This window comes from Saccostrea echinata, unplaced genomic scaffold, assembly GCF_033153115.1.
Source record: "Saccostrea echinata isolate AGI-Se365-2 ecotype Australia unplaced genomic scaffold, CSIRO_AGI_Sech_v1 ptg000009l, whole genome shotgun sequence".
In the NCBI taxonomy this organism is placed as follows: domain Eukaryota; kingdom Metazoa; phylum Mollusca; class Bivalvia; order Ostreida; family Ostreidae; genus Saccostrea; species Saccostrea echinata.
This window is the reverse complement of record NW_026889758.1, coordinates 21,357,519-21,377,923: the sequence shown is the minus strand read 5'-3', so window position 1 is coordinate 21,377,923 and position 20,405 is coordinate 21,357,519. Positions and strand designations below refer to the sequence as shown.

At 34.1% G+C, this 20,405-nt stretch overlaps 1 protein-coding gene across 5 annotated transcripts in view; it reads right to left on the bottom strand.

Moving 5' to 3' along the window:
• Positions 1 to 858: 858 nt before the first annotated feature.
• Positions 859 to 20,405, bottom strand: part of LOC133182004 (high affinity cAMP-specific and IBMX-insensitive 3',5'-cyclic phosphodiesterase 8B-like) — a 58,345-nt gene continuing 38,798 nt past the window's right edge. For 4 of the 5 annotated variants that reach the window (XM_061316702.1, XM_061316700.1, XM_061316703.1 and 1 more), the window contains 16 exons: positions 17,312 to 17,369; positions 15,976 to 16,143; positions 15,101 to 15,241; positions 14,601 to 14,692; positions 14,166 to 14,257; positions 13,830 to 13,868; positions 12,223 to 12,305; positions 11,944 to 12,114; positions 11,702 to 11,768; positions 11,448 to 11,577; positions 10,717 to 10,915; positions 8,497 to 8,627; positions 4,996 to 5,221; positions 4,662 to 4,835; positions 4,262 to 4,391; positions 859 to 4,092 (listed from right to left, as the gene is read on the bottom strand). In XM_061316702.1, coding sequence (XP_061172686.1) covers positions 4,007 to 4,092; positions 4,262 to 4,391; positions 4,662 to 4,835; positions 4,996 to 5,221; positions 8,497 to 8,627; positions 10,717 to 10,915; positions 11,448 to 11,577; positions 11,702 to 11,768; positions 11,944 to 12,114; positions 12,223 to 12,305; positions 13,830 to 13,868; positions 14,166 to 14,257; positions 14,601 to 14,692; positions 15,101 to 15,241; positions 15,976 to 16,143; positions 17,312 to 17,369 — 1,987 coding nt within the window. In that variant the 3' untranslated portion in view covers positions 859 to 4,006. The remainder of the gene's footprint in view (positions 4,093 to 4,261; positions 4,392 to 4,661; positions 4,836 to 4,995; positions 5,222 to 8,496; positions 8,628 to 10,716; positions 10,916 to 11,447; positions 11,578 to 11,701; positions 11,769 to 11,943; positions 12,115 to 12,222; positions 12,306 to 13,829; positions 13,869 to 14,165; positions 14,258 to 14,600; positions 14,693 to 15,100; positions 15,242 to 15,975; positions 16,144 to 17,311; positions 17,370 to 20,405) is intronic. The other variant, XM_061316701.1, reaches the window with a different exon arrangement.

Sequence of the window (20,405 nt, the reverse complement as noted above, 5' to 3'; positions counted from 1 at the left end):
GTCTTGAAATTGGTAAACAAATTGTTTACTCCCAACACCATGATCTTTCGACCTTGAATTTGGTATACTTTTGCTTTGAACTGTTACACCTATGTACGTAAGAGCCAGGGTTCGACACTAACGTTAGTCTCAGACTAATACATTTTCATTCGGACTAATAAAATATGTGGCTAATTAGTCCGAACGGACCAATAAAAAATTCTGAAAAAGAATATGAAGAAATTACCGACGTCCGATTCTCGACAACTTTTACTAAGAAATCCCGCGTGTATTTTTAGATTTCTAGCTTTTGGCGGGAGTTACGCAATACCAGGTCAATTCAGCGCTTAATTTTTCGAGTGATGAATATGAAGTATAAGGTTTTAGCGATCATGATTTAGTATGACACTTTTAAGAAAGATGTTGGACGTTTTGGATGTAATGTAAAGATAGAAAAAAAAAACGAGATCGGGAATACGATCGTACTTGCTGATTGCGAGATTTCATGAATATTTCACGTAAATACTTTGTTTATTTCAAAAAATAATACATATATTAATTGTCATGTTAAATTAATGTTAAAAAACATTGACGTTTCTTTTTTTTGACGGACTAATAAAATCGCGTGCGGACTAGTAAAAGTAATGAAGCACTAGTCCGGCTGGACTAAAGCCTTAAAAAGTTAGTGTCGAACCCTGAAGAGCTATGTGCCAAAATTGGATGAAATTAGTTCAGCTGTTTATATGAAGAAACTGAAATGTTCAAAAATAAAAAAGTAAACAGAAATTGAATTTAAGATGACAGATAAAAACAGATTGATAGCAATAATCACCAGAGTGACTCAAGTGAACTAAAAATATTATAACTGTGACAAGCAAATGAACATTTCATATAATTTATTACACATTTTTTCATAACAAAACTTTTGTACAGCTGTCCAGCAGTAAGAGTGAGCAGGATTATCTCCAATCATTGGCCAAAATACATAGAGGTTGACCTTGGAAGGACATACTGCCAATGTCAACTGTGGTTTACATATTGGGGAGAATAGACATGAATGACACTGTATCAGTTTATAAGCTTGTTACATATAGAGAGGTAATTCTTTCATATTAAATTATTTCAGTAAATGCCCTATAAAGAGTGAAAGCAATCAATATTGTAGAGGCACTTCACCAATTCTCCATACATAGAAAAGTTGCAGCTGCTTGTACAAGAATTCTCAACTAGAAAGAAGTTTATAATGAATATACATGTACATGTATCTGTAACTTCGAGAGTTAGTTTTTGTTAAATTTTGCACATCTTAACTAAAGAATAGACATAAAAACTTGAAGAAAATCAGTCCAGCCTCACTGTAATATAGAAATGCTTTTTTAATATCTAACTGAAACACAGTAATTCTAAATAAAATGCAAATATCAATTATCTACATGGAGTATAACATTACGTAATATGATGATACTGATAACAACTAGCTACACATACATAACCCATACCCTCAGAGTACACTCCTCACTGTCCCCTGGATAGCATGGGGATCAAGTTTTTTTTTCAGATCTCGAAAATGAAATCCCATTCTCTTTGACAGTGGAAATTTAACTTTACAATCCACTCCCAAATATAGTGTTGGTAGAGCTCCTAGAACCAACTCCTTACCATTCTTAATTTCCTCCATCTACCCTTGTCAAACTACTAGTACAAAAATAAACAAATAATCATACATAAACCGGTTTTAAAAAAAACATTGACACAGTCTAAAAGTATAATGATCTTAATAAAAATTCAGTACAAGACTATTGCTAACATTCACATTTTGAGATTGTGTGATAGTGATGGACTTGTAAAGCAATTTCAATGGCTTTAAGACAACCTTTATTTAACTCTGACCCCCTAGATGGACGGATGATTGGATGGAATCAACCAAGATACAGAAGTCCAAGACAGAAAAGATTCACTGGTCCTACATTATCCTTAATACCCAATCCAAGTCAGGTTGTCTGCAATCCCCCTCCCAGTCTTCTGCTGTAGAAATGTTTGCCAAGGCAGTGAGGTAATTATGTTATCTAAGAAGTGTGTAAGAATATAATGGAATCAGTGTCCTTGCAGTGCAAATTCTAAAGTACCTGAAGGAAATTCTTGTATATTTCCAAACTTTCAGCCGCACAAAAATATATAAATACAAGAATAATGTATGCATACAGAATAAATTAGACATAACATTTCTAAGGTACACAATAACTGATATTTGTTGACAAGAACGATAGAAATAATGAAACTACATTAATCTGGTTATATAACTTGACAGACATAAGACAATACTTTACACCTAGGGACACTCACTCTTATGCTCACTATACATGACAGTAGGAAAAACATTCTCACATAAAACAAAAACCAGTCACATATTTGAGCATATGCAAATGCTTATTACTTCTAAATGGGCAATGTGATATCACTTTAATAAGTTGAGGTACAACATTTTCTATTTTGGCACCCACTAGTGGGTAGAGTAATATATATATGTGAGCTTTAATAACCTATTGGAATATATCATTTTTCATTTTTGGCAAATGCATTTTCACAACAGAATTTGTAACTTATATCACACTTCTGCCATTTTTTCCATTAATCACAAATATCAAATCACAGAACAACAATCTATCACATTAATTAAGCAAACAAATAAAGTGGGAAATGACTAGATCTAAAGCTCACTTTCAATTTGTAAGAAGCCAGTATTTAAAGCAATTACACTGTCAGTTCCTGAATTGTGTATGTGTGTGGTTCATGCTTTTCCGTGGCATTTTAATAAACGTAGACATTTTCTTTGGTTGTACCGTTTCCTTGTAATAAGGGGGAAGGAAAATAATATGAGTAATACTAAGTCTACTTCATCTTACTCTATATATATTTCTTTAGAAAAGATTTGTTTCTACATACCTACATAATAGATGTTATGACATTAATCAGTTAAAGGGTTAAGGACTTCAATTTTGTATTGTCAGCTGGGTAATGTATTAATAGCTAGACATATTTAGGAAATGTTAAAACTGTGTTTCAAAAAGTTTTATCTTTTAGATAATGTACTGTATAACCCAAGAAATTTTACTAAATACGATATTGTACTGTGTTTTGGAGTAAAATCTGCTCAGGATGAAAAATCTTCCTTTTCTCAAAGGCTTCTTTTCACATTATATACCCTTTCCTCAAATCTAGCAGTACAAGACTGCATATTTCTTTGTGACAACTAATGGTGCCATGAAATCATTAATTTTGGTTACTAATGCAATGAAAAACATGAAGACCTTTAATATTTGTAAATACAAGGACATTCATTATAATAAAAGAAAATTATTGAAAAGCTACAAAATGTAATCTTAAATAACATCTTCATAATTACCTTATAATTAAAAATTTACTTAAATATTTTGGCAAAATAAACTTTGAACTAATTAAATATTAAAAATTTAACAATAATAAACAAGAGTACAACCAACTCTCAAATAAAACTCCAGTTTAAAAGGAGTTTTATCACAAAAGCAACAGAGCCTAGGAATAACTTAACAATGTTAAATACAAACAATGCTAGTGTCTTCTATAGTGGTCTCCCAAACCATAATATCTTACACACTGTAGACACCAATAGCACTACTGGCTGGGTTTTGTGTGAACAAAATACAACTATGAGATCTTTACAAAAATATAGAAATGACTGCATGTTCGCTCCTAGAGTCGATAATCATTGTGTTTCATTACAAATGTCTTCAATGATCACATCCATTCCTGGTGTTTGAGTTACTGCACTTGGGTCCTGCTGAAGTCTAAATGCTGGCACTTGTGTCCATACAAGAATGAGGTAAAAAAGCAGAAACTGTCCAGTCCACAGTAACCTATGCCACTAATGGTCACAACAGTTCAGTCAAAAGTTAATCTGGTTCATACTTTGGGGTACTCTGGTTTTTATCTTAGGTCACCCTGGTTCTCACAGAGCCAGGTTGGACAACCTGAACTAGAGTCCTAAGCATCATGAGGCTTCCTCCTCCGATTTCTCCTTCCAGTAACGATAATTCTCTTGTAGGTGGGTCATTAAGTCAGGAATATCACAAAAATCTTGAATAAATTGGAATAAATTCATTATCTTTTGAGCTCTTTTCCTCATAAAGTATATATTGTGTTTTTAATACTTTAATTACAATGAATTCAGTCATCTTTAAAAAAAAATAGCTCAGTGAAAAAAAAGACTTGCTGTATTTAATTAAAATAATTAAAAAAAACTTACAATCCCAAGCATCAAACATGTCATTAATGAAGAAGTCTATAAAACTGGTCTGAGATTTTGGTATACTGCAAGTTTTCCTATCAAATGCTGGCATCACCACAGGCAACTTCCTCCTTTTCTCCTCATCAGTCTAAAATCATCATATGAACTGTACTTGTTAGCAATTTTTTTCGGGGGGGGGGGGGGGGGGGGGGGGAGGGGGTGTTTAGTTATGATGTTCATGTACTTGTAAAAAACATAAATCTCGACTGACTGTATACTGAAATGCTTTACTTATATGCTTGTGAAAGAGAAAATCCGAAATTGGCACTCAAGCCTCCTGTACATTTACAGGTATATTTTCAAGTTTTTTTTATTTATTGTAAAGTTGTCAAATGAATACATCTAAATTTTCTTCTACCTGTATAAAATATTCCTCAGCAATTCTTTTGGCCCACTCAATGCACATTTCTGTGGTTCTAAGTGGATTGCTTACATCAGCACACTTGATCAGCATACGCTTTATTAAACAACGGTTTTCTGGGGTCGACATCTGATTTATAATGGCCATGCTGTCTGGAGATCCTGTTCCACTCTGGGAAAATAAAATAATTATAGTACACACCAATAGAAAGATCCAACTAAATATTCATAGTAAGTGCTCACACTTCTTCTGTCCTCTAAAAATAGGGACATTAGATTCTCATTCACAATTTAAACTACAATTTATTGTCAATACCAGTATGTAAATTTACCATAGATGAAGTTTCTTCTAGCTTGAGGGTGCTTTTATTAACACAACTAACAAATTTGTTTAGGTGTTCGAAATGTTGTTTCATCTCTGTAGCCAGCACCATGTCAATGATGGTCTCTCTCAGTGGAGTGTACTCATCCCTACTTAGGTTTTTAAAGATGTTGACAGTATTATCTTTCCAAGACAATTGGAAGCCCAGAGCAGCATGGTGGTTTTCAAGAACAGCTCTGAAATAAAACAAATGTAAATTGTTTCAACGTTTTTCATGGAAATGCATGTAATACAACAAGGTACTGTCAGAACAATACAACAAGTTACTGTCACAACAATACAACGAGGATCTGTCACAACAGCACAACAAGGCACTCTCAGAACAATACAGCAAGGCACTGTCAGAACAATACAAGAAAGCACTGTCACACAAATACAAGAAGGTACTGTCATAACAATACAAGGTACTGTCATAACAATACAAGGTACTGTCAGAACAATACAACAAGGTACTATCAGAACAATACAACAAGGTACTGTCAGAACAATACAAGAAAGCACTGTCACACAAATAAAAGAAGGTACTGTCATAACAGTACAAGGTACTGTCTGAACAATACAACAAGGTACTGTCAGAACAATACAAGAAAGCACTGTCACACAAATACAAGAAGGTACTATCATAACAATACAAGGTACTGTCAGAACAATACAACGAGGTACTGTCAGAACAATACAAGAAAGCACTGTCACACAAATACAAGAAGGTACTGTCATAACAATACAAGGTACTGTCAGAACAATACAACAAGGTACTGTAAGAACAATACAAGGCACTATCAGAACAATACAAGGTACTGTCAGAACAATACAACAAGGTACTGTCAGAACAATACAACAGGGTACTGTCAGAACAATACAACAAGGTACTGTCACAACAATACAACAAGGTACTGTCACAACAATACAACAAGAGGTCCATGGGCCACATCACTCACCTGAGCACACTGGCTTGGCAAAAGCACAAATCAGTTCAGTATTGAAAAGATTACCGGTTGGGGGGGGGGGGGGGGGCTTGAATTTTAAACCACTTGATGATGCTTCCATGTCAATATCACAAATGGCTTTGCTGTACTTGAGAAGATTTTCAAAAATTCTGATCCCCCATTGTGGCTCCTCCCTATCCACTATCCAAGTGGTCATCATTTGAACAAAGTTGAATCTACACTATCTGAGGATGCTTCCACATCAATATGACTATACACAGCTTTTCTGTTCTTGAGAAGAAATATTTTTTCTATATGTTCTTATGTAAAACTTTTGATCCCCCATTGCCCCCCCCCCCCCCCAGTCATCATTTGAAAAAAAATTGAATCTACACTATCTGAGGAATCTTCAATATCAAAATGACTAATCATGGCTTTCCAGTTCTTCAGAAGAAGATATTTTCCTATATATTTCTATTTAAGACTTTGATCCTTCATTGTGGCCCAGCCCTACCCCCAGGGGTCATGATTTGAATAAACATGAATCTACACCACCTGAGGATGCTTCCACATAAATATGACCAATCGGGGCTTTGCTGTTCCTGAGAAGAAGATTTTTAAAGATCTTCCCATATATTTCGATGTAAAACTTTGATCCTCCATTGTGGCCCCGCCCTATCCCCGGGGGTCATGATTTGTTCAAACTTGAATCTACACTATCTGAGGATGCTTCCATATAAATATGACTCATCATAGCTTTGCTGTTCTTGAGAAGAAGATTTTTAAAGGTATTTCTTATATATTTCTATGTAAAACTTTGATCCTCCATTGTGGCCCCGTCCTTCCCCCGGGGGTTATGTTTTGAACAAACTTGAATCTACACTACCTGAGATCTACACTACCTGAGGATGCTTCCATATAAATATGATTCATCATGGCTTTGCTGTTCTTGAGAAGATTTTTAAAGGTTTTTCCTATATTTTTCTATGTAAAACTTTGATCTTCCATTGTGGCCCCATCCTACCCCTGGGGGTCATGATTTGAACAAACTTGAACCTACACTACCTGAGGATGCTTCCATATAAATATGACTCATCATGGCTTTGCTGTTCTTGAGAAGAAGATTTTTTTTAAGGTTTTTCCTATATATTTCTATGTAAAACTTTGATCCTCCTTTGTGGCCCCACCCTACCCCTGGGGGTCATGATTTGAACAAACTTGAACCTACACTACCTGATGATGCTTCCATATAAATATGACTCATCATGGCTTTGCTGTTATTGAGAAGAAGACTTTTAAAGGTATTTCTTATATATTTCTATGTAAAACTTTGATCCTCCATTGTGGCCCCGTCCTTCCCCCCGGGGTTATGTTTTGAACAAACTTGAATCTACACTACCTGAGATCTACACTACCTGAGGATGCTTCCATATAAATATGATTCATCATGGCTTTGCTGTTCTTGAGAAGAAGATTTTTAAAGGTTTTTCCTATATATTTCTATGTAAAACTTTGATCTTCCATTGTGGCCCCACCCTACCCCTGGGGGTCATGATTTGAACAAACTTGAACCTACACTACCTGAGGATGCTTCCATATAAATATGATTCATCATGGCTTTGCTGTTCTTGAGAAGAAGATTTTTTTAAGGTTTTTCCTATATATTTCTATGTAAAACTTTGATCCCCCATTGTGGCCCAGCCCTACCCCTGGGGGTCATGATTTGTACAAATTTGAATCTACACTGCCTGAGGATGCTTCCACATGAGTTTTCAGCTCAGGTGAGCTAACAAGGTACTGTCACAACAATACAACAAGGTTCTGTCACAACAATACAACAAGGATCTGTCAGAACAATACAAGGTACTGTCAGAACAATACAACAGGTTACTGTCAAAACAATACAACGAGGATCTGTCACAACAATACAACGAACTGTTATAACAATACAAGGTTCTGCCAGAACAATACAACAAGTACAACAAGTTACTGTCACAACAGTACAACAAGGTACTGTCAGAACAATACAACAAGGTACTGTCAGAACAATACAACAAGGTACTGTCAGAACAATACAAGGTACTGTCAGAATACAACAAGTTACTATCACAATACAACGAGGTACTGTCATAACAATACAACAAGTTACTGTCACAACAATAAACGAGGATCTGTCACAACAATACAAGGCACTCTCAGAACAATACAAGGTACTGTCATAACAATACAAGGTTCTGCCAGAACAATACAACAAGTTACTGTCACAACAATACAACAAGTTACTGTCACAACAGTACAACAAGGTACTGTCACAACAGTACAACAAGGTACTGTCAGAACAATACAACAAGGTACTGTCACAACAATACAAGGTACTGTCACAACAATACAACAAGGTACTGTCACAACAATACAAGAAGGATCTGTCACAATAATACAACAAAGTACTGTCACAACAATACAACAAGGATCTGTCACAACAATACAACAGAGTACTGTAAGAAATGGCAATAAAATAGACTTACTGGTCATTATACATCAGGGCCAGAGGATTTTTCTCGTTGATAAGAAATGCATTTGTATAACCAGGATGGTCCACATCATGTATAATGGCAGCTATCAAACAAGCAACCTGGTCCAGTTGGTCAAGAACAGCCTTGAAAAAGGTATTGTATTAAAAAATGAATGACCAGTTCTCTAAAAATTGTTCAATGCATAAAAAATGTGAACTTTATACATGTACAAAGTTCCATTTATGGAAAAATTTAACAAAAGATCTGTTAACTTGTATGTTGCTCGATACAGTATTCAGCTTATATGGCATTTCCAATGTCCTATTCATGTTTGTTCAACTTTTTAGGGTCAGTCCACATTTGGTGAAATCAAGAAATAATACATAAGTTAAGAAGTAATCCTGTTGACAAAGTTTTACATAAAATGTTTAATACAATATTATGTATTTTCCTTGTGATCTAATAACTGGATTACTTTAAGTGTACATATTTTAATGTAGAACAAATTTAGCATAACTGTAAACCACGGACTGTTTATACTGCCATTGTTTAAATTCATCATAGTTATATATGAATTCATATTTTGGTGATCATGTAGCATGCTGCAGAGACCAAGAAAACCATTAAAAATAGGAATCTCTTTAAAGTAAATAAACACATGGTACATGTAAGTTAATACTTATCAGGTTGTCAGTTCAGATAATCTATGCTGGTTAAGGGTAAGCTTCACCCATTTTGTCACAATTTGAGTGAATTTGAAGTGTGGACTACAATCTAAATGTTAGAGCATGTTTTGACTGCCTCCACTTTTTAAAATTACAATGCACATTTATTGTTCAAATATTTACTTTTGAAAGACATTCAAAATAAATGAAGACTGAAACTTTCAGAAAGCAAATCAATTTATATAGTTGGTAAGTAATCTATGCAAGGACAAAAGAATACCACAAGTTGTTCATGCCCTAACAACTAAAATGTACTGAGGGCTTAATTACTTTACAGCTGGCTAATTTCACTGTCAAATGGACATAAAAAATCTAAATGTAGTCAATATTTCTCAGGAAAAGAATAGTCATGATCAATACTCAGATCTCAACAAAAATTTGTTTTAATCCTAGCTTTTTTTTATTCTATAGTGGAAGCTTGATCTTGTAAAGTTTATCTAGACAAAGTCATAAAAAGTGCACCTCTTCAAGAAACTGGGATTCTTAACATCAGTCATTATCAATCTCAATTACAGTCAGTGGAAAGTTTATGATGGCATTTTTCATGGAATTAGCACATGTAATTCTGAAATTCCTTGACTTCTCATATTAATTCATATAGTATTATTTATTTCAAATGTAGAGCTCATTAATTTTTTTTTTGTCGTCTTTAACATTTTTTACACTTTGGGGTTATAATTCTAATAATGGCAAATGAAACAATTACCCCTGGTAACACCAATTCATACAAATCTCTCTTACTCTAATTCACAGAATGTCTACATGTAATTGAAAAAAAAAACAAAAAAAAACAGGTATTTGTTTCTTAAGGTTTAAACTAAGAGAGGACGAAAAAACCTTAAGCATTTTTGTTTTTAAAATTACCTGCAAATAGCCATAAATTTCAAATATGAAGTCATTAGGACATGCATCTTCTTCAAAATGCCCTAAATGACATGTTTGTAGTCCCTATTCCTGATTCTTAGTCTTATGTGTGACATGAAAATTCTAATTTACCAAAGAAGGGCAGAGCAATATACTATGACTTTAACCCATCATAGATAGGCAGGAAAAAAACTTCTAAATAAATAATGAATGGTACCAGAGGTAAATTACATGTATTTTATTTAATCATGTTAAAGTGAAACAATTCTTTCTTATTAGTGCATGTCTTAGACACGGCAGCTGAGTAAATTTAAACGATGGAAAATAAAGATAAAAAAAATAAGATGGATTTAATTAAAGGAAATCAAATTCCCAATAAATAAATAAATAATTTCAAATTCACTGTACTTTAAATGTCTTTTTTTTTCTCAAATTCAACTTTTTTTCCTATCCAGAAGATTGTCCATTTCTCTGGATCACTTTCTTAGATTTTTTCATACAAAATAATACTGGTATTATAAGAAAAAAAAATGTCTTCAAACTTAACTGGAGGATCAGTTTTGCCAAAAAATTGATGTCCATGGAAAAATTAAACCTGTGTAGTAAAAATGACTTTTACAGTATCTGAATACTTATTTTATACCTGGTTGCGTTCCCTGTTGAGGAAGTATGCAGTGGCATGCAGAACATCGGCTGCATGAGTGGAGTTGTGGTAGGAGTTTGTGGAATGATAGTTAGCCTCAACTAGACTTAACCAGTTCATGACCGTCATCTCATCTACACGTAAAAAGTCACACACACCAAAACGAGCCATTGTTTTTAATCCTAAATGAACCAGAGGTCTGGAAAAAAGTTCAGCATATTGAGTTAAAACATCAAAAATATTGCAAACTGGGTGAAAAAGTAAATTACCCTGTTGCAGACAAAGATTGTTATTTGAAAGATACAATGAGTTGAGAGGTAGAATTGCAGATTTTGTAGCCTGTGATCTTGATATCTGACCCTTTGTACAACAACATGACAGAATTACAGTAATCTTGCACAATTATGGGAATTTCCCCCCCAAGAAGATGCTATAAAGCTCATAATCTCCTTCTACCCTTTGTCTAGTCAAGGGTTCTTCGACTTGTGCAGAAAATGTCTGCCAGAAAATTGTTGGAACATCAGTAGTATCTAATAGCTTTATGAAATTCAGTGTACAGTTAGTATGAAAAAAGTTAAGCTTTTCTCTATCATCAAAGGATCAAACATGTTATAACTACTAACGGTTTAATTAGTACCAGAACAGAGATTTTGCCATTCAAAACTCTTAGACTATTAATTGCAACTGTTTATCAAATTGTGATAAGTTCTGGTAAAGCAATGTATACCCACCTTTTGGATGTAGCCTTTTCTAAGGTGATGATATTAAAATCCCAAGACGGCTCTAGCTCTAGTATGTCTAGTATTTCTGTTGGCATCTGTGATAGCAAGTTATTGGGAATGTGTATGTGGTGACCTGAAACTGAAAACACATCAAACATTGATTAATCTGAACAATTATTCAGATACTATGAAAATCTATACATTTATTTTCTATTTATGAGATATCCCTATTGCGAATTACACATCATTCTATCAAGTCATACCAGGCTTGCTATGGGACACACTGCTGCTTTCCTGTGAACTGGTTATGAGTTGTCTTTTTACATTTTGCTAAAAAGGAGAAAATAATTATATATTGTTAATTTCTAAATTTATAGATAAGATTACTTTTTGGAAGGGAAACTACAATTGCCTCATACCCATATATATATACCGGGTGGGTGTGTGTATATATATATATATACCGGTACATACATATATATATATATAATGAAACTCTACTCACTGACACAAGCCCTCCCACTAAGTCAGAGGTCATGGTATCCCCCTCTTTCATTGGCTGTGCAAAATGTGGAGAGTACAACTGACTGGTCCGTAATATTTCTAAAACTTTGTCCAGTGCTTGAACCACTGTTATGGGGCTGTTTTCCTGTGCTGCATTGATGATGTTAATTACCTGATGAAGAACCAAATAATTCAATTAATATCAATGACTAGTTGATATTACATCAATCATAGTGAATATCAGCAATAACTTTTGAACTCTTTCCTGTAGCCTATGTACCTTGGTGATAGGGGCCTCTACTGTCATGGAATGAATCTTAGCGAGAGATTCTCTTCTTCTGGGATATCCATGTGCCAATCCACCTAAAAAACAGAAATTGTATAAAACTGCATCACAGAAAAGAAGTCTTTAAATCAAATTAATTAAATCACTATATATTTTAAACTGTTAAAGTGAAAGGTAAAGAAAGTTATAATATTAAATAAACTGGCTATAGAACTTACTAGTTAAAATTATCAATGAAGTCAGTTAAATCTAGAGGATTAACTGGAGACTTTTGGAGTAAAAGGTGAAAATAGAAGAGGCATTACTAAATGGATCAAGCTGAAGGAGTCAATAAATTTGCTACAGAATTGATAACACTGTCAGTGTAGCATGATGAACTAGCAGTTGGGAGATTTTCTACTACATAACCAAAATTAGTCTCACTACATTTATGTGCATGTAAGTCAGGCTTTCAAAATCAAATACTCTATATGGGGATTTATGATGTTGAAACATCCTCTTGCAACAAGACATACTACCTGGGTAACAAAACTACTTTGCAAAATTAGCATAACAAATAGACAGACATCCATTTTCTCAATATTTAGAGGGCAGTGGACCACAATGCTCACCTGAGTCACTATGGTCCTTCTGTTCTTCATCAGCAGACACCCCCCCCCCCCCCCCCCATATATTCCTGTGTAAAACTTTGATCACATGTTGTAGTTCCATCCAACCCCAATGGTCATGATGTGAACAAACTTGAATCAACATTACCTGAGATGCTTCCATATATTAAATATTACTAACCATGGCTTTGCTAATCTTGAGAAGATTTTCCAGCAATCCTGTATATTCCTATATAAAACTTTGATTGCCCATTGTGGCCCCATCCTCTTTCCATTGGGTCATGATTTGAAAAAAAATATGAATCTACACTATGTAATGAACCTTTCACATAAGTCTCATCTTTTCTGGACCTATGATTCTTGAGAAGAAGATTTTTGAAAGCTATTAATTTTCATGAATTCTTAATTATCTCTCCTGAAAAGAGGCATGACCTTTCATTTGAACAAACTTGAATCCTCTTCACCCAAGAATACTTTTTGCCAAATTTGGTTGAATTTGGCCAAGTTGTTTTGGAAAAGAAGATGAAGCTGTGTAAAGTTTACAACAAGGATAACTACAACAGACAAATTTTGATCAGAAAAGCTCACTTGAGCTCAGGTGAGCTAATAAAACTTTTTGTTTAATTAATCTGATAAAGAATTACTTCAAGAGCATACTTCAATATTTTTCAATTAAAATCAAGAACTTCTATTGTTACTCTGACAATATAACTACATATGCAATGGCCTTGTTTTACCAATAAAAAAAAAAAAAACAGAAAAAAAAACCCTGATGAATTTTTAAAAACTTCCTTCAATCATTGCTATCAAAATATTTTTGTTGCAAAGAAATCTATACTGGAACTGTTTGATTTTTGTATTAAATGTTTATATCTGTATGTGATAATAGGAAGTCTGTACATAAAATAAAAGGCACTCAGTGCAAAATGACAAGTTAAGCTCAGTAATTAGTAGGTGTATGTAACTGCAATCATACAATCTTTAACCACTCACTAGATCTGCGCCGGAAACTGATGGGCAAACCCAACTTAACTGTAACCAACAACAAACCAATCAAAATACAATTTGATATATACTGACAATTTAGTGACCAATGTGGTTATTTACCGATCATTATTGGATTATTTTTGATCACTTGGAATTCTCATGGCAATTCATGATCATTTCATACTAACACAATGCTTATCTACCTTTACAAAAATGTTTATATATGAGTATACTTGTCTACAGCACGCTCTAACACATATGGAATGAAACTACAGAAAGTAACAACATCCAATGCTACTGACAACAGTGAAGCTGACAGTTGTTCTGGGAGACTGTACCTACCATTGGCTAAGTTGTACTCGGCTTCTTTTATTCTGTCAGTGTATGAGGTATCTGGGTTGGTCTTTTGTACAGAAACAATATGGGAAAGTTTCCTGTAAAAGAATAATGTACATACATATCTATATTTTCTTCCTTCTATATCTTTCTTTGCATTAGGCTTTTACTATTTTAATGCATAAATATTATTGTCAGTTCAAATTTCAGGAGGAAATATTTCAGTATCCTTTAGTCCAGTTGTTAACAAACTGTACTTATCAACATGCAACATTTGAACAAATCTGAACTCAGACAGCACATACAGTCAAACTGAGTTGAAGATGTGTCCTTAAAAGATACTCAGTTACTTCAGCATAACAGGGTCTTTAACTTAACTTTAATAAAAGTTTGTTACAAAGAGTTATACAATATTTTATTATATTGCCAAAGTCCACTTACCCTCCTGGTCCCAGTATAGGACTAAAAACACAATGACTGGTCACACCAACGTCACTGCTTTTTCTTCGCGTATGGTATGTACCTTCCCAGAACTAAATGAAGTACCAGTAAGATTTATATATCAATTTATATTTTAAAATGCAAGTCAACTTTTCAAAATAATTGTTTTAAACTGTATTCACATCATATTACATTTTTAGCTTTAAACAACTACACAATATGATATCCTTGCCCTCAGGAAAAAAAAAAAAAAAAGGGGGGGGGGGGCAGAAGTGACTTAAACCTAAATTTGCTGAAGGTTAAAAAAAAAAAGTGGTCTACCTTGGATCAACAATCAAACAACATATCTTGAATAGATAATTAGCTTCCACGTAAAAAATTATAATCAATGCAATTTTACATAGCTAAATAATTGAATTTTGAAGTAATTTTCTGTTATACACATAGTATTTCTTTTATTTGCATACCTATAATAAGAAAATTTCACAAAGTATGCTGACCTTGCCCTTTTTCAGTTGATTATTGATGCTGTCATGTAGGTCTGTCTTGTTTCGGTCCACTTTGGCCATTTCTGTCGCATCTTTTCCTATCACCTCCTCAGCTGAGAAGCCTGTTAGCCTCTCATATGCTGGGTTAACATACTAAAATAAAAATCGACTTTTAATGAACACACATATATATATATACTTAAATCACTTCATTGATGAATTTAAATAAAAAGAAAGCTTAATGTGATGACAAAATGACTTTTTTTGGTATAGGTACTCATCATTTACAAAAAATAATTATACAGTAGAGGGTGGAATTTAGTTTTAATTAATCTACAAGAATTATCTAAATTATGACTCAGCTTTGTAAATGTTGATAATTTGTATTCAGCAATAGACATTATACAAAAACATCAACATGAATCTATCAAATTTGGACAAAATTAGACCAGCTGTTTGATTTTGAGTATTGCAAAAGGTCATAGGCTACAATAGCTGTGGAAAAAAGTTCTATAATCAGATTTTATATTTACATATTAACCTTCAGAATGTCCTTAAAATCTAACACTCTATTTGATAAAGTGACAAAATAAATCTGAATTTAATGATGTACATTAATGCTTCCATAATGTAATGAACCAACATCAAATTAGCATAGTCACACACCAAGAACACCTGGCAGAATAGATATCTCGTCATCTTAATCACATAAAAAAATCTTCTGTGCTTAGTGCCTATAAGGTCAAATTTGTCCCATATCTACCAAATGATGTTGTGTCTGAAGAGAAGTGATGAAGAAAAATGATAGAAAAATGAAGAAATTCCCTTCTAACCAGCATCTTTCACATTTTCTTCAATAACTAAGGTCTTTGTTTGTGTTAGCTCACCTGTATTTGGTTGTCTTCATTACTGATCTGTACAGCATCAGAAATGTTATCTAGTGCCGAGAACACAGCACTGCAGGCCCTGAGCTTCAACTGACTTCTAACCTCACCATATTCCAAACTAAGTAACTCATTTATGCAGGAATTAACATTGTGGTTTTCTGGAATCCTCTGCAAACAATAAATAAATCCTCAATTATCTACAAACATTATATATGTATTCCCAAATTTTACCCTAATGAGAATGAAGATTTTATTTCATAAACTAAGGACCTTCTATACACTAATGAAAAATGTTTTTGGACATTGAGAGAATTACATGGTATATAGGTGTAAATAATGAGTTTATTTTATCATTTTCAACATAGGGTACCAGCCTTTATTCCCAGGAAAAATGTTCAAGGACATCTTAGAATTGAGGAACAGAAATCACTATAGCTTATTTAAATAAATGAGAAACATAGATTATCAAATATTACAAAGTTCACCTTGTTGAATGTTATCTATAAGAAAGGCAAAAATTCACAGAAAACAAATGTTCTGGTAGTGTGCATCCCTAGATACATCTTTACAAGTTTAGTCCAGGTAGGATCTACAGATAGCTTGAAAATGGACCACTCCAAAAAAAAAAAAATACTGTTCAATAACCCTGTAAATGGAAGATCCAGCTTTCCAGATCTGTTTGTGTGCATCCTTATTAACAAGCATCATCAATGCAAGTTCAGTCACCATATGGTTTATAGTTACTTAGGAATAGACCAGCTCTGAAAATTGAACCTGTTTTATTCACCCGGAAAAAGCAGGTCACATCCAACATTCCAAATTTGGTAGTGTGCATCCCTGTATGCATCATCCAGGAATATTTGGTCCAGGTAAGACTTACTTTTACTTAAGAATGAAACTGCTCCAAAAATTTTATCTGGTTACTCATCCAGAAAATGTAGGTCAGATACAGCATCCAAAGCAAGTGTGGTAGTGTGCATCCCTAGATACACCATCCATGCAAGTTTGATATAGGTAGGGATTAAGCCTATTTACTCTTTTGGAAATGTAGGTCAATTATCCAGCATCTGAAGGAAGTGTGGTACATGCATCTTCATGCTATACACCAAAATTGGTTGAAACTGATTCAGCCACAAAAGAAGAAATTGAAATGTCAAATATCAGCACACGATGAACAAAAGACGAAAGAAATAAACAGGAGGATGTTTTCCCTCCAATAAATCCATTTCCATCACTTCAGGGAACTAAACTCTTGGGGAACTGAAATCCTGCTTTCTCAAATAATTACTTTAACATATACTTTTTATATTTTTAAACACTGAAATCTTTGAATTACCTTGTTGAATCCTGCTTTCAACAGTGAAAGTATTGAAGGTTCCTCTTTTTCTGGTGCACTGAAAGTAAAGGACAAAACTTAACAGCACATTAGCATTCCTACAATCCATAATCCTACAACAGCAAAAAAGAACAATAAAAGCAAGCAAAGAGGATAAACATCTTGTCTGTCATTTAGAATATTAAGTCAGATAAATGCTATCTTGTGGTCCTTGTATGGTCAGTAACCAGATTTTTGTTACATATGTCAGTAAAACTGGCTTGTTGAGATAGTGAGGTAGGGGTTCTCAAATGTTGATAAAGGAGGTCTACTTTTGTCCCGACTTACTGTACCTCATATATCCAATCACCTCTAAAAGGCAAAATGAGACCAAAATGGGTGAAGTTTTCTCTAATTTTAGAAAACTTCTCAAGTGGTTCTTATTTTTAGGGTCTAGAACAAATTACATTAGCTCAAATTTGGTCTATTTTTAGTCTTTTCTAATCAGAGGATGATATGAGTGCAAATAATACTCTTCAAATTTACTCCAACTGATAAGATCTGGAATGCTGAAAATAAGCCACAAAATGACAAAACTCAAGCATTATTTCTGAATTCTTGGTGAATCCTCAAAGTTCATTGCTCTTTTTGTACTAGGACAAAGTTTATAATTGAAGCAATCTCACAATCAAATAGGCAATATTTATACTTTGCCTTTTCTATAAGCTTGTACATCTCCCTCTCCCTCTTTTCTTATTCCTCTTCTTGAAAAGGAACAGTGCTCTTAAAGATATTAACATGGTCTTTTCACTGACAGACAGTATCTCACACCGATGCTTAACTGAGTAGCTAAACATAGGTAATCAAAGATTACAAAGCTTACCTCAACAAATGTTATCTTTAAGTAAGGCAAAGTCCCACAATAAACTAATAATCTAATAGTGTGCATCCCTAGATGCAACATTTATGCAGTTTTGGTCTGATAGGTCTTGCAGTTATTTGGGAATGAACTTGTTCTAAAAAATTTAAACTAGTCACTTATCCACAAAATGTATGTCAAATCCAACATTTAAGGCTGAAAGTGTTCATCCCTTGATGCACCATCCATGCAAGTCTGGTCAAGGTAGGGCTTGAAGTTACACTGGAATGAGTCTGCTCCAAAAACTTTAACCTGGCCACTCATCTGAAAAATGTACTTCAAACCAAGCATCTGAAGCAATACTAGTAGTGTGCATCCCTTGATGCATCATCCATGCATGTTTGGTTCAGATATCCCTTATAGTTTCTTGGTAAGTGACCTGCTCCAAAAACTTTAACCAGGTCACTTATCTGGAAAATGTAGGTAAGATCCTGCATCCAAAGCAACTCTGTTAGTGTGCATCAATAAATGTATCTTCAATGCAAAGTAGGTAAGCATAGGGCTTAAAGTCACTTTAGAATGAACCTGCTCTAAAAACTTAACCTGATCACTCATCTGGAAAATGTAGGTCAGATCCAGCATCCGAATCAAGTCCAGTAGTCTTTAGACGTATCATTAATGCAAGTTTGGTCAATATAAGGCTTACAGTTACTTTACAATGAACCTGCTCCAAAAACTTTAACCTGCTCCAAAAACATTAACCTGGTCATTCTTTAGTTGAAGGTGCAGCATCTGAAACCATGACTGGTACAATGAAACATACTAGAAGCATTGTCCATCCATCTCCGATTAAAATAGGGCATAAAAGAACATACTTGAAAAGAAATCTGCTCCAAAAACTTTAACCTGGGACATCAATGCCTAGGGTATTACATAAGCTCCCTCCAACTTCATTGAGGTGAGCTAAAAACCCTTTACGCTCCAGAGAGAAAAAAAACTTATTGGCAAACATTTGTGCATGACAAGTACAAAAGATCTTTTATAAATGTTTTACCCATTTCAATTTATACATCATTAACCCTATTGAAATAGGAATACAATTTACTGTAATTACATGGTCATGCATTCCACTTACAGCAGCATATACATGTAGAATTGATCAATGATCAGCAAATTGTGCTCTTGGTTAATGGAACAATTTTTACAGACCAAATATCTACATTTTATTAATCATAGTGACTTGTGTAATACAAAAAAATGTGAGATTCCGAGTATTACATGATACATCCAACCTATTGGGCCTATAAATCACCTGGGTTTATTGTAAACAACATTTTTCATTATCCATTATGCATGGACAGAGTTTATTTGAATGACTTATTTGGGTTCATGAAAATAAACAAGATGCCCATTGGAGCAACTATGACCCTTCATCAACAGATTCTTTTACCTATTTATTTTTATGTAAGCTTTTATCACATACTGTGGCCCCACACTACCCCAAAAAGGGGGGGGGGGGTTCATGAGTTGAACAAACTTGAATCTAGTCACCAGCTAAGGATGCTTCCATATAATTATGACTAATCATGGCTTTGCTGAAATGAAAAGATTTTTCCTATATATACCTATGTAAAACTTTGATCACATATTGTGGCCTCACCCCACACCAGGGGGTCATGATTTGAACAAAATTGAATCTACACTACCTGATGACGCTTCCTAAAAAATAAGACTAGTCTTGGCTTTGCTGTTCTTGAGAAGATTTTTAAAGATTTTTTCCTACGTATGCATGTAAAACTTTGATCCTCCATTCTGGCCCAACCCTTTCCACATGGATCATGATTTGAACAAACTTGAATCTACACTACCTGAGGATACTTCCATATAAATATGCAGCTTTGCTGCTCTTGAGTCAAAGAATTTTCAAAGAATAACACTTTGATCAACCATAGTGGCCCCACCCTATCTCAAGGGGTCATTATTTGAACAAATTTGAATCAACGCTATGCCATGAAGCTTTCACATGTTTCTTCTTTTCTGGCCCAGTGGTTCTCAAGAAGATTTTTAAACAACCACACCCAAGTTTTAATATTTCTTAATATCTTAATTTGGAAGAGTTGTGGCCCTTTATTTAAACAAACTTGAATTCTTTTTACCAATGGATAAGGGGACACCTAAGGACAAGTTTGGTTGAAATTGGCCAAGTGGTTCTGGAGAAGATGATGAAAATGTGAAAATTTATGACAACAATGACAG